Here is a 14,220-nt window from a genome sequence, read left to right as displayed (position 1 = left end):
GAAGGGTGTCACAAGTATTATCTATCGTAAACTTTAATACCTTAGTCCTTCCATTTATTTTTTAAGCGGAAATTCATGTCTCATTGCTTAAAAAAGCCACACATCCCTTATGCTGCATATTTAAGCCAACTCAACATAATATTATTTTTACCCAAATCAATTAAATCCCATTCATCCTTTCTCTCCAAATCACACAAACAAGTTCTTACGAGTTTCCTTTCTTGTCATTATCTTCCACAAACCACGCGCGCGCACACTTCTTGTGATTGTGGGACTCGAAAGTGAAGTTAATTCAGCTTAAGCTGCATCAACTTCACTTGGGGACCATGGAAGCTACAAACAGCAACTGCATTTTACATACTTGGAAAGCGCAAAGAGAATCAGCCAATGAGTATAAGTTATCAGATGCACTGATGCAATTGTGTGCATGAATATCATTGTTGAGGGTAGAGTCTTGTTTTGAGTTAGATAAACACTCACAAATGCATGTTGTAATTCCGACAATACGAAGAAAATGGAAAATAAATCAAAGCAAACCGATTTTTTTTTTAAAAAAAAAAAAAAAAAAAAAAAAAGGGGGTAAAAATTTCAATCAGTACGCTGACAATTCAATCAGCGACAACACATTCTATTGCAAAACCGGTATCCATCCCCAAATATCCCAATCTGCACTGGTGCATAATCCTGATCAAGAGATTATCCACATAATTCCACGTCTCCTGTCAGCAGAAAAAAAGATATTGATTAAGTGCCATAGTTCGGTTGCATTCAAATCTACCAGCATTAAACTCAGAAATCTCCTTGAGGCATGTAAAATTACTATTGCTAAATCTACTCCAGAACGTATGGGTTACGGCGTACTCAAAACTCATTAAAGGAAAGAACATTTTCAACTTAAATAACTGGGAAACAAGACCAAGATTTGTGTAGTAATTTGAAATGTGTTTGCACTATGCCCCACAAAATGATGGGAGATGCAATTTGGGCCATTTATCTAAATAAGCTTAATAGAATCAAATATTTGCATATATTGGCAAACGAAATATCTTTCCGTGCCACGAAAAAGGCATATGAGATACCATCCCATTATTATCCAACATCTAGATGATGGCTGATACAATGAGCTGCACCTCTTTATATTTTTAACCTTATTTGCAACATAAGCAGGAACTAAAATGATTGATTATCTGATCAAATCATTGATGACTCAGAAATCACAGTATTTCAATTATCCATACCTTAATCAGGTTGTTTCAAAATCACAACAATTAGAAGAACAGCTAACGTAAAAATTCAAAATGATTATACAAGGAGACTCTCATGCAAACACATTTCAAATTTACTTACCAAAAAAAGTGTACTTACTATCTTCTGGAAGTAAATGCAGCTCCAGACATCCTGTCAAGGTAATACACAATTAGCTCAATAACTTTCAATAACCATTTACCCAGGTATAAAATTAAATTTGCAGCCTGCTAGAAGTTTTTTAGCTATACCTGCCCTGCTGTTTTCCAACAAAATTCAAGTTAGTTCTCCCATTAGCTGAGCCTGTGCTTTGGGTATTGCTCAAACTTGATCTATTAAGATTTGATCCATTTCCAACAGTCAAAAATGCAGATTGCATAGGCCTGCTTTCAGGGCCATTCATTTCCCGAGGATCTTTAGATTTGCTCAAAATTTTTATATTTGAAAGACCTCTAGGAAGACCAAAACCAACACCATTTGGTTGCTGATTCGGCATTGCAGAAAACTGTGGTGGCTCATCAGATGAAGTTGAAGGAGATATGACCGCATACTCCTTCAAGGCTGTCTTGTCATTATGTAAAGTTTTTGACTCGATGGATGGAACCTTTTTCAGTCGGTGAGGTTGCGCCACTGGAGTAACAGCCATAGAAGGCACAAATGAAGTGTAAGGAGATGATGCTTTAGCTGCAGCTGCAACTTTGGCAAGAGCTGCTTCAGCTGCTATCATTTCTTGAGCTCCTTCCCGAAGCTGAATATAGTCGCCCTCAATCACAAATAGCTGATATCACATTTCAAGGCTCAGATTTGATTATATATCTATATCAACCAAAAGAAAATAAACATGTGTGAGTGCACACGTGCCCGTGTGCATGCTGAAATTCCAATAAACTTACTTCAGGGTGACCAACCACAAATTCATCAAGCTTCCCATATTTTTTCTTGTAATCATGCCAGTGTAAAGGTGCAAGCATCTTGCCCAGCCTATTTGGTAGCTGTACACAATTAACAAATATAATCAAGTCAACCAATTTTAAATAAATAAAAAGTAGCATGCTTGCTAACATGGCCTAACAGTTTATAAGTAAACGCACTAACCGTTGAACTGATCCGAATTCGACCACCGGCAGTTGTGCGAACTATGCAAGCCAACAGTGATCTTTCATCAAGAAGAGCAGGCTCTGAAGTCTTTCCTACTGTCAGTGTATTTTCCTGCCGAGTTGAGACAAATGATTCAGACAAGCCTGCACCAGTGGCATTGTTTACAGCAGTTTCACTGAGATTAACAGATTGGATCGAGGCATCAGATGATGATGGGTTGGCAGCAGAACTTAATTGTTCTGCAGTTGAAACTTGGCCCTCTAGCCCATGATTAGTTGAAGTCAGAACACTCGGCTCCTGCGCCTGTTCAAGTACAAGAGAAGCTCAATCACTGTCATACTTGCCAGCTGCTCAATAGAGTAACCAGGCTGACCCCATAATAACAAAAATAACTGGAACAAGTAATGACAAACCTTGTTTTCGCTTTTCTGGTCAAGAGTATCCAATCTTAAGGCATCACGAAACTGGGAAGAAATTTGTTGGAGGCTCAGATCAGTTTGGGGGGTAACCAGGTAACCTCTGTCAATTGACTCAAGAACCTGAAACAGAATTTTTGGTGGTTCTAGTCAATATGGCATGTAAAACCAAACAACTGCATATTAATAATCAGGACATTAACAACTTCATTCACAAAACCTGTGCTTCCCCGGTTGATGACATGATACCAGAATCAGTCTTTGCCCCTTGGCTAATATGAACATCCAGATAGTCTTGACGAAGAGCCAGTCCATTAACAGAAATTTCATAGTTGTAGTTCGCCTCTGATCTCATTGGATTTTGGTCAACTTGGGATGGTTGGATTTCATTCTGTGTAGATATCTGAGAACCCTCTGATACAGACTGAAACCAAAAAAAAAAAAATGATGAACAAATTTCAGATAACATGAGTGACACTGAAACATTCAACAAGAACAGAAAAGATGTTTTCATTTATCAAAACCTGTTGGTTCTGCCACTGTTGGAGGGAACCCATTGCTGGTATTGAGTGAAAATGTCCAACATGAGATGGAGGCCCGTGTGACGGCACAGAATGGGGAACCCCTTGTTGATGCATAACATATGGATGCAAAGCAGTCACTTGTCCAGATGGGAGGTAGGTAGGCATTGCAAGCAGAGATGATGGAGCAATTGGTACAACAGGAACATGTTCGGTCTAAAAATAAACACACAAGGATATGAAATGCTATGTAGACATCTTTGAAATTACTATTTCACACACACAAGCACACAATAATCATATATATTATCAGTTGAACACCAAAAAATCTGTTTTCTGAAGCTATGAGGTTATCGGAGAAGTAAGTATTCCAGTGTTATAAGATACATTTCCACAAGCATTTCCATTTTATAATATACACTTCCTTCAAATTACATTTATAACATCAACAAAGACCACCCTTACCCATTCCTCTGCAACACCAACTACAAAATCTTTATCATTTTTCCCCTTCCAGTAGAGAAATGCTTCACTTACAAATTTTCTCCCCAAAAGTTGATCCTCAAGTGATGTGTCACCATCACTTGTGATCTATTATTTTGGAAAATGTGTAACCATCTCAAAGGATGATGACACATCACTTCGGAACCAACTTTTGGAAAGAAAATTTGGTAAGTGTATCACTTCTCTCAATCGTAAGGTCCATTCGATTAATTATCAAAGAAAGGAATGTTATCCACTTTGTGTGTCCAATATACATGGTTCTACCAATAAGACTTCGCAGCATAAAATGCTCATTGAGAAAAAGGCACCATTTTTTTATATAGATAAATAACAATGACAAACCAAAAAGTGCAATTTACCTGGGTTGATGCATTGTCAGTTGAAGCAAAAGATGAAACATTATCTGAACTCCCATTTGGAAGGGCACCAGAATTTCCACCCGATGTACCACCTCTATTGCCGTCTAGTTGGTTTCCATTGCTCTGTACAAACTGAGATACGTCACTTGAATTTGTTTGGGATAAACGCGACTCACCATTGTAAGTTCCACTCCTTTCCCGTGCATCAGCCAGCTCAAGATGGAGCTGTTGTATCGTATGCAGATGAAGTCTTTCCATCTCTGCAAACTAACCAAAAACCCAAAAAGACACAATAAATAAAATTGTATATCTACCTTATGTAAAATAAGGTCCCTCCTTAACCCAAAAAAAAAAAAAAAACAAAACAAAACAAAACAAAACAAAACAAATAAATCAAAATCATAGACACGAACAGATTACACTAGGCAGAAATTAAACCGCATTGTATTTCATCCATTTCAGCATATATTAGTCAACAAAAGCTGACCTAAGTATCACTGAGAAATGTACAGAGTAATGAAATTCAAAAGGTCAACCACAGAGATCCAATATAAAGCTAATAAGAAAAAGATAGAATAATATACATTTACGCATTCATGTGCATCCACATATAAGACAACCTGTCTTTGACAATCCAAAGATAGGTTTAAACTGATTTGAGCATCCTCACAAATCAACGCACTCTAAAACTGCAAAATAGAATCCAAAAGCAAGCTAACCTGTCTTTGACAACCATGCCACAGCTGGTTATATTGTTCAGTACGTTCACGCAATTCAGCTTGTAAAGAATGGTTAGTAGTTGATTGCAAGGCATCCATCTCCTGAACACGAGTAATCCAAGCTTGGGCTTCCCTCAATTGTTCATCTTTATAGAGAATGGCTTCTTGAGCAACCCTATGCTGCAAGATTAGATCATTATCAGGCAATGAACATCTGAAGCAATGGCAAGTATAAGATAGCTTCCAGGAGGATAGAAAAAGGAAGAAAAATTAAAACCTGACCATTATCTGTTGTTTTAAGCTAACATTTTCCAAAGAATAACATTTATCATCATATAGTTAGGAAACTTTGAACAAGAACACAATGCTTTAATCAACATATATGTAGTACCTAGAATGCTTGAAGTTTTAACTTTCACTTCAATATGACAACAGAAGTACACACCATAAATGCAAATATACAGACCTGTTCCTGCAATTCAATAAGCTGTCTCTCTTTCTCTTGAATATGTTCTTGAATGTCGCGCATCTGCTTTATATGTTGGGCTCTTTCAGCTTCAGAATGATCGCGTTCTCTTCTGCAGCATTTGTTCAAAATGTTCAAACCTCCACTTTCAAAACTGGGAATAAATAGTAGAGTTGCAATATAACATATAATTGAATAGAAAATGACTAAAGGCATAAAACACATATACATGCATTTACAAACTGAAAGAAAAAGGGCTAGAGCACAAAATACATGTGTTAGGCATACAATTCGCACCTGAAGGATGCTAGTTCTTGATTTTGTTCTCTCAGAAGGTCCTCTTTAGCCCAGGCCTACCCAGTCAATATAAGGGAAAGTTATTTAAGAAATTTTTATAGCACCTTACCCAAAGGAATAAAGAACACACAAAAAACAAGCAAGCACTCAACAAACCGCTTCATTGTCCAATTTAATTGCATGCAGCTCCCTATCTTTCTCTTCCATCTTCCTTTCCAATTCGCGTATAGCCTGTTCCCTTTCATGCAGTTGCTCCTGCCAAAATAAACCCAAAATTTATAAGTGCAGGCAATAATTGGCCGTTAATATCCTATTCAGGAACCTGCTCCCAGAGATCAAAGGCTGTTATCAACATGTAATTTTAAAAGAATAGATTTCTTTAAAGCTCACAACAGTTCACATATGACTTCACATCAAAAATTGGTCATGCCAGATTTATCACATAATCACATTGACAAATGAAGACATGAATTGTTACTCTCTACAACTACCTTGACAAGACAAAATCCCTTTCTCAAGTTTCACTCCAGAAATAATGTTATTATAAGCTTCTTACAAATATAAATCCAAATTTGGAAGGTCAAACCTGAAGCTTGGCAGCAGCATTAGCATGCTCTTTGATCTGAGCATCGAAGTTGCTTTGCATTCCCATTATCTCAGATCTTGCAATCATTTGAGCTGTAAGTTCAATCTCAGTCCGTTGTAATTCCTCTCTTTGTCTAGTAACACTATGAAGTCTCTGCGGCAAAAGGTCTTCATCTAAGCTACCATCCACTGTGATTGAACAGAAGTCGACATCAAGCGGCTCTCTTCCCTGCTGCACCTTGATAGAACAGCAAATCATTTTTATTTTAAATAACTCCTCAACATCACAATGTATTTCCAGTATCAGAACCCTTACCTCATATATAGTTCTCTCATCTGATTGCCCTAACTTCGATCGTTCCAACTCCTGTGCATCAGAAAATGCCTAATTATGAACAAATAATTAACTCTCAAACTTCAAATCCTTATTTTATAACAATCCCCAATGCTCAGTTGACTACCTTAAATGGTGTAGGAAACGGGACAAGATAGATTTCAACCCTCAGACTATTTCATTATTTCTGATCCAGGAAAAACTGGAAGATATTCTCTTTATCTTTTCCTCCACTTTCCTAAATTTCAATGAAGAGTAACTTCAGAAGTTCTCCTTCCATTCCCCCTCCATCAATGTATCAACACAGTTTTTTTGGTTTTCAAGGAGTTTGGCAAAGCTCAACTCCGCTAAATCAAAATAGCATAATATTGTCTTTTGAGCACAGTAACCCAATGTCTTCTCCTAAATAACAAAGCGAACACAATATTTTCATTTCTTTTCTCTCCCTCAATTACTTCAAGCCCAAGTTCCTAACACACTACTTTTTTGTTCCACTATATTGCCCGCAGTTATATTACCATAGAACATTTCCAACTAATGTCCCAACTTATGATGATGCTTCATTAGCTCGCTCAACGACAACATGTCTTTTAAGAAGATGAGATCAAAGCTTTAATTCACGAAAGCTTATTCATGGTTTAGGCACTAGGAAATATAGTCCGTTCAACTTAACATTAAAACAAGATCATCAGGCTCAGAAACAATGAGATATTCGTAGTTAAGCAACAAAAGCTCAATGACAACATGTCTGTTAAGAAGATGAGATCAAAGCTTTAATTCACAAAATCTTATTCATGGTTTAGGCACTAGGAAATATAGTCTGTTCAACTTAACGTTAAAACAAGATCATCAGGCTCATAAACGATGAGATATTCGTAGTTCAGCAACAAAATCAAGCCTAAAAGCTGAAACTCTGAAATTCATACCTTTTTCTTACTAAGAGCAGAAATGTGATAGATTTTTTTTTTCTTTATTTTTTTAACTTGATGCCCATAATTTTTTTTTACAAACACACACGCAAATCATCGAACTTATGCGTATGTTGGTTGCTAAGAAAACCAACGAAAAGCATTTTAACACAACGAAAAGTGATCCATAAACCATAAACCATAAACCATAAACCCTAACCCTAATCTTCAAGTGGGCTGTTGAGAAACTCAATCAGTGACAAGTATAGCAAGCAAAGCTGTCACTTTCTCTAATCCCCAACATTAATGTCTAAAACCCTAAATTTCTACTTCAGTTTCCGTTTCCTATCCCCACATTTTCTCGGAACCCAAACAAGCCCCAATGCCACACAAGAGTTTCAACGAGACCAGTACCTCGTCCCCGGCGTTCCGATGCTCCGAGATGGCGCGCCACTCTTTGCGGTTTGACGCCGACGACGACGATGACGGTGGCTGGGACATCGGTAGACGCACGGCGGCGGAGGCGGCAACTCCGGCCGATACCTCCATTGGAATCAAAAGCTCCGAGTCAGCTCCAACTCTCTCTCTCTCACACACACACACAGAGAAAACCCTAGGTTTCTAGAGGACCCGAAAGAAACCCTAGAAATGGAGAAATTTACGATGGAGGGACTTGAACCAAAACTGAAAAGGCAACGAAAGGGAGGGTGCCAGGGTGGTGGGGGTAATAGGGGTGGCGGAGATTGGGGGTTTGGGATTTGAGGTTTTGGAGGGGTCGGAGTGTAATTAGTGAAGAGTTCGACGTGAGAGAGAGTGAGAGAGCCAGAGAGGTGATTGGGCGTGAGAAATTTCGACCCAACTGAGGCTCCCGCCATTTATAGGGCAGCTTTATCACCTGGTCGTGACAGGCTCACGCGTTTTGGTGTCGCGTGCATCTTACATTCTAGTCTGGCTTTTGGTTTTTTTTTTTTTTTTTGTTTCTTTTTTATAGATTGCTAATTGACATAGATTTTCAATCAATTTTATTATTGATAGGTTTTCTTGTCAAGATTGATTGACTTGTATTATGATAACCTTATATTGGATTTATGTAAACACTATTTTTTAGTCATTTTATAATTTATATTATGGTACCTTTATATGAGATAGTTGTCATTTCGTACTTATTTGTACTTATCAACAAATTATTAAGACTTCCGGCTCGCTTAGGTATCCGATTTTTTTTTTTTTTTACTCAACTGAACTTAAAATTATAAATATTAATAAAAATAAGAGTTAAATGCTAAAAAAATTTCTTTAAGGTTTGAACTCTTTATTTTTTGTCTCTTAAATTTTTATTTTTATCATATGAGGTACCTGTAGTTTTCATAAAGATAAAAATGGTATTGATAAAAATAAGGGTTAAATGCTAAAAAAATTTCTTTAGGGTTTTAACTCTTTATTTTTTGCCTCTTAAATTTTTATTTTTATCATAGGAAGTACCTATAGTTTTCATAAAGATGAAAACGGTATTTCCATTAAAATTCCGTTTAAAACTTAGCGGATCGTCACGTCAGTACCAATCAAATTGAGCCACATATCCTATAATTAATTTTTTGATTTTAAAAAAAATATATTAAAAAAAAAATTTCAAGAAATTAAAAATTTTGGGGGCTTTCCGGTTTGGGGCCCCCAAACTGCCATTTTTCAGCGAGGCTTGATGCAGTTCGTCGGTGGATTTGTCCATGGTGCCGTAGATGTAGTCACCCAGTGGCATGAAACTTTCGGATTTGTCCATGGTGCCGTAGAAAACTGCTTGGGGATGATGAACTCCTTTTATGAGTTGACGGGAAGGGGCAGAACACCTGGTCATTGGAATCCGAAAATTGTAGCATCTCATATTTTCTCCTGTGTGTTCAACAATGTTTCTGGTTTAGAATAGTAAATGTCTCTCATTCAAAAGTATGACAAGTATTGTATTAGCATTACCTAATAAAATCCAATCGTTCCTCCATAGAAGAATCCGGTTTTGGTATTAAGGTTATTTGGGATGCAAGCTTCATACTTCTGGTTAACTGCAATATTTCCACCTAGAGTTTCCAAATTACCGACTTGTATGACTACATCTACGGCACCATGGACAAATCCACCGACGAACTGCATCAAGCCTCGCTGAAAAGGGCAGCCAGATGGGGTGGCCTCCAAAGGGGAAATTTTTCTCCTTTTTTTTTAAAAAAAAATAATAATAATTTTTTAATATTTTTAAATTGAAAAATTAATTATATGACGCATGGCGCAATTTGATTGATACTGAAGTGGTGTTCCGTTAAGTTTTAAATGAAATTTTAACGGAGGTATCATTTCCGTCTTTATAAAAATGACAAAGTTTTTCTTCAAACTAGGTTGGAGGAATTTCCTTACGTGTCCCTTTTTTTAATAACAAGTGAGATGCACATGAGTTTTTACTCAAATTTATTTCAACTTTGTCTATACTATTAAAAAAACATGTGCATCTCACATGTTCAATGGACACATGTTATTTTTATAGACTATGTTGGAGGAAATTCTTCTGACTCAATTTGGAGAAAAACTTTGTCCTTATAAAAACTACATGTACCTCTTATGATAAAAATGAAAATCTAATAAGCAAAAAATAATGAATTCAAACCCTATGGGGTTTTTAGTATTTAACCCTACAAACAAATAGTTGAGATTATGTTTGAGTTGTTTGAATAATATAAAATATAATAATAATAAATCAAGTTAAAAATATATATTTAAAAAATAAAAAAATAAAAAATAAAAAAAAAAGTTGGTTTTGAACCACCCCCAACTGGTTTTGGGGGTGGATCAGCCACCCTGAGACTCTCAGGGGTGGTCCGGCCACTAGCCCTATATATATATATTTATTGATTTTTAAATTTTCTTATTAGTTGGGTTGAAAAATATTGAGTAAAGTTGAAAATTTGTGAGTTAAATTTAGTGTTAGTGGTGTCAAATCAAACTGAAAACAAAAAAAAAAAAAAAAAAAAATTGAGATAAGTTGGTAAGGATTTCCTTCCCAAACAACCTCGGAGTATTCGGGAGGAAAAAACTATATGCACTCTCTGTCAGACAGTTTTTTCTTCAACCTGTCTTGATATTGTTCATTCAAATAAGATCTATAAAATTTACTTCAACTTAGTCTACTAAACTAACATATATCTTTATAATATACTAAAAATATATGCAAGAATCACATATTTTATTAATTTTGGTAAAAACATATGCAAGAATCTTAGATAGTACGTGGGTATTGTTTTATAAAAAATTAAAAAAACAAAAACAAAAACAAAAAACAAGAAACTTATCCTACCCGTTCTTCCTTTTTTTTTTCTAAAACTAATATCCAAATAAGATCAAGAGAACATGAGAATAAACCACAACATTTCTCTTATCTAATATACATGAGATATAAATTTTCGATAATTTTAGAGTCTTTATAGGACTTACGTGTCCAAACAAGGATTATTCCCAAACAAGTATCGGATAATCCATTCCTACTCCGATATATAAGTTTTATAAAAGCTATTTTATCCAATAGTGAGGATAGGATCCAATATACCGTTGATATGATTGGAAAAGAAGGCATTGCAATTGTGGGACCGTTTTCTCTGGGTAAATTGGGCTTCTTTGTTTATAGGGTCGACTGCATATTTCTTCGAAGGTCCATTTTCCTATCTTAGGCTAACTTGGGCTTTCTATGTTCGTTTGGGTCAATTAGATGTTTCTTCAAAGGCTCAATCTTCCATCTTCTTAAAAAGGCTTTAAAGGGTCTACAAATGTGCTCCATCAAACTAAAGTAGATATCATTGAGACATTGACATCAACTTCATGATATATAGCTACAAAAATAAATAAATAAATAAATTATGCCATGTGAATCATGGAGAAGATTATTTAAATTTTGTGAATTGCATATTAATATATTTATCACGCAATATTATTTATATCGTTAGATATAATAACTTTAAATTATATGCGATGGAAAGTTGAAAATTGTTGTAATTGAGGTTCACATTTGAAAAATGTTGTTTGCAAGGTCTACTTAAGAAAGTTGTTTGGTAAATTTTTTAAAAAATTTTGTTGTGTTTTCAAATAAACAACCACTAAACATGCAACACCATTATATTTTTTTTTCAAGTTTTGAGGTTGACTTTCGTACTAATAAAAAAATAAATAAATAAATAAATGGTGGCCGATGGGTCGCGCAACCTCTCTCGTATGAGGAAATAGGTGGTTATGCGGTGACCCTTAATTGTTGGGGGTGGTCGTACGACTACCTCTTTCTTTTCTTTTTTTTAAGTTATAAAATGGCTCCACACTTTAGAAGAAATAGACACATATTTTCTTTAAATATTCATATAAGAAGGTGCGAGAAATTTATAAAAAGCCTGTTTTGTTTTATGGTGTGAAAAGTAAATAATTTACTAAATGCTTTGAAAAAAAAAGTATATTTTTAATCTTGAAAACAGAAATGCGTTTTCTATTATTTAAAAAATTAAAACAGAAAAATGCTCCTACGTAGTTGTTGAGAGATTCTTAAACATGGTTTGGATGAGAACTTGCAATATTCCTCAGTGCTCTTTGTAGCCTAATGGTAACTAACAAATGTGATATTTGGTCAAAAACATATATTATAAAACTCGTGAGACAGTCTTTCACCTAAGCCAATATTTTTATAGGGGGTTTATCCCCAATTAGATCCCATGATCGAAATTATTATACAAATATTAGTTTAATTAATCCATTTAAGGAATCTATCTCATGTTGCTTAATCTATATGCTTAATAATAAAACTGTTTTCCTTTCTTCTCTTTGCTTTCTTCTTGTTTGTAATCTTCCCTTTTCCCGTATTGCTCAAGGAAAAGAAAAAAAATGGCGGATCTTACGCCTCTTGCACATGGGTTCGAGTCATATAAGTATCATTTTTATGTATGGTCAAAATTTTATTTTGTTTTATCTAATAATGAATATGATGTTATATTATTTAAATTTTTAAATGACAGGACATCATATGACCTACGTGGCATCATGAAATAACTTATTTTTATTTTACTTAAAATGAAAATAATCTTATTCCAAGTCATTTGGAGCTTGGGAACATAGTACATCATGATGTCGTGGACCAACATCATAAGTGGGACAACAATTAAGAAAATTAGATAAAGTGGGAATACTTTCACCCCAACCAATAGAGTTGGCCCATCTAAAAAGATTATTAGGAGGCTAACTAGTTTGCAACATTATGAACTAATGTGAAATAAATATGAGAAATAAATGTAAAAAGTAGCGTTCATTTTTCAAATAAGGTAGTCTACAATGGCGAATCCGGCAGAAGCAGATGGCTTAAGCTCTTAAACAAACATTAAATTGAATTCCTTAGAAGTCAATTAGTCATTTAAAAACTCACAAAACGCAGTCATTGAACTTAATAATTAATCCAACAAGTGTTCCTTCATTCTACTCCACCGTTATTTTCGTTTTTTGTTCGTTTCCCTTTCTTTTTCATTGCAAGTTGGGTTGGTAATGAGATGACAACTTCACATTTGCAACTCTAGACGGGTTGGTTTGGTTACCTACGCAGTCATATATGGAGAGATGAATAATCTACCTAATTATTAATATACATAATTAATGGATTGCGATCTTTGGCAATAGTGGAAAAATTGTCTACCAATTTTATTTGAAATCTTGACCATCAATTTTCATCAAATAGTCACAATTTGGCCACGTGTCTCATTTAATATAAAATAATAAATTATTATTATTATTTTTTTAAAAATAATAATTGGTTTACAAAATATTATTTTCATCTAACAGTCACCAAACTCATAAATTTTGATTTATGGGTTTGGCCTTAGGGGTGGCTCCGGCCACCCCCAAACCAGCCCTTGGGGGTGGCCGGAGCTACCCTTTAGGGTCCCGGGAGGTGGTTCGGCCATTTCCTAGGATCAAACCCATAAATTTTGGACCACGCCTAATAAAGTATAAGCCACTAATTTGAATCCTATTTTCCTTTCTTGTGCGGATATGTAAAATAATTTTTTTTTTTAAAAAAATGCTCGGTAACACCGAGCAGTATAACGTAAAGTTACTCATGGTGTGAGGATTATGTAAAGTTTTAAATTAAGTAATAAAGTTTTTTTTTTTTTTTTTATTGGGAATTGTTGTAAAGACTAGGGCCGGCATAAAAATAAACAAAAAGAAAAAAAAGGAAAAAAGAAAAGAAGAAGAGCACGGGATAATTAACATATATATATATATAAAAAAAAATCCGACAATATAAGCAAAAGTAGAAGCGATTTATTCAAAGAGAGGCATACAAGGTGATTCTTAAAGCTCAACGGCAAATCTGTCTGGACTTGTACAAATCTTAAAGTTCAACGGCAGATTCCAACAACAAAAGTAATCAAGAATTGAAAGCACGAACATAAATATCTTCTTAATACTTGGTCTATATATACTGCATCAAAAAAATCAAAACGCGTTTAATTTTCGCAAATTAAGTTGACCATACATTGCGTACAACTATGTCTCATCCTCCCACTAAACAGGCCGTGACCATTTTGTGATCACAGTCTTTGTGAATTATGATAATCACAGTATTTAAATTAATACCATATCATGAGCAAAAGAGAAATAGATAGGGATAAACCCATATCACAAATACCGCTTAATATATCAATTTTTTTTTTTTTTTAAGCGGCATGAGGAATGGGGATTAATTAATCCTTATATTGAACATTG

General features: G+C 35.0%; 1 protein-coding gene across 7 annotated transcripts; it reads right to left on the bottom strand.

Moving 5' to 3' along the window:
* Window positions 1-366: 366 nt before the first annotated feature.
* On the bottom strand, window positions 367-8,301 carry LOC132182347 (uncharacterized). 7 transcript variants are annotated; one of them, XM_059595575.1, is made up of 16 exons: window positions 7,867-8,301; window positions 6,527-6,595; window positions 6,212-6,448; window positions 5,782-5,880; window positions 5,626-5,681; window positions 5,329-5,440; window positions 4,863-5,042; window positions 4,144-4,410; window positions 3,284-3,496; window positions 2,980-3,183; window positions 2,757-2,882; window positions 2,341-2,646; window positions 2,139-2,237; window positions 1,497-2,023; window positions 1,348-1,398; window positions 367-719 (listed from the first exon to the last, which is right to left on the bottom strand). In XM_059595575.1, the coding sequence occupies exons 1-15, from the start codon at window positions 7,999-8,001 to the stop codon at window positions 1,365-1,367; spliced, it is 2,664 nt and encodes an 887-aa protein (XP_059451558.1). In that variant the 5' UTR covers window positions 8,002-8,301; the 3' UTR covers window positions 367-719; window positions 1,348-1,364. The 7 variants fall into 7 exon arrangements, with proteins under 7 accessions (XP_059451558.1, XP_059451566.1, XP_059451573.1 ...); XM_059595583.1 differs by having other exon boundaries at window positions 1,366-1,398; XM_059595590.1 differs by having other exon boundaries at window positions 6,212-6,442.
* Between the last annotated feature and the right edge of the window lie 5,919 nt (window positions 8,302-14,220).

This window comes from Corylus avellana, chromosome ca1, assembly GCF_901000735.1.
Source record: "Corylus avellana chromosome ca1, CavTom2PMs-1.0".
NCBI lineage: Eukaryota > Viridiplantae > Streptophyta > Magnoliopsida > Fagales > Betulaceae > Corylus > Corylus avellana.
Note: the sequence above shows the minus strand (reverse complement) of the source record. Positions and strands in the feature narration are given on the sequence as shown.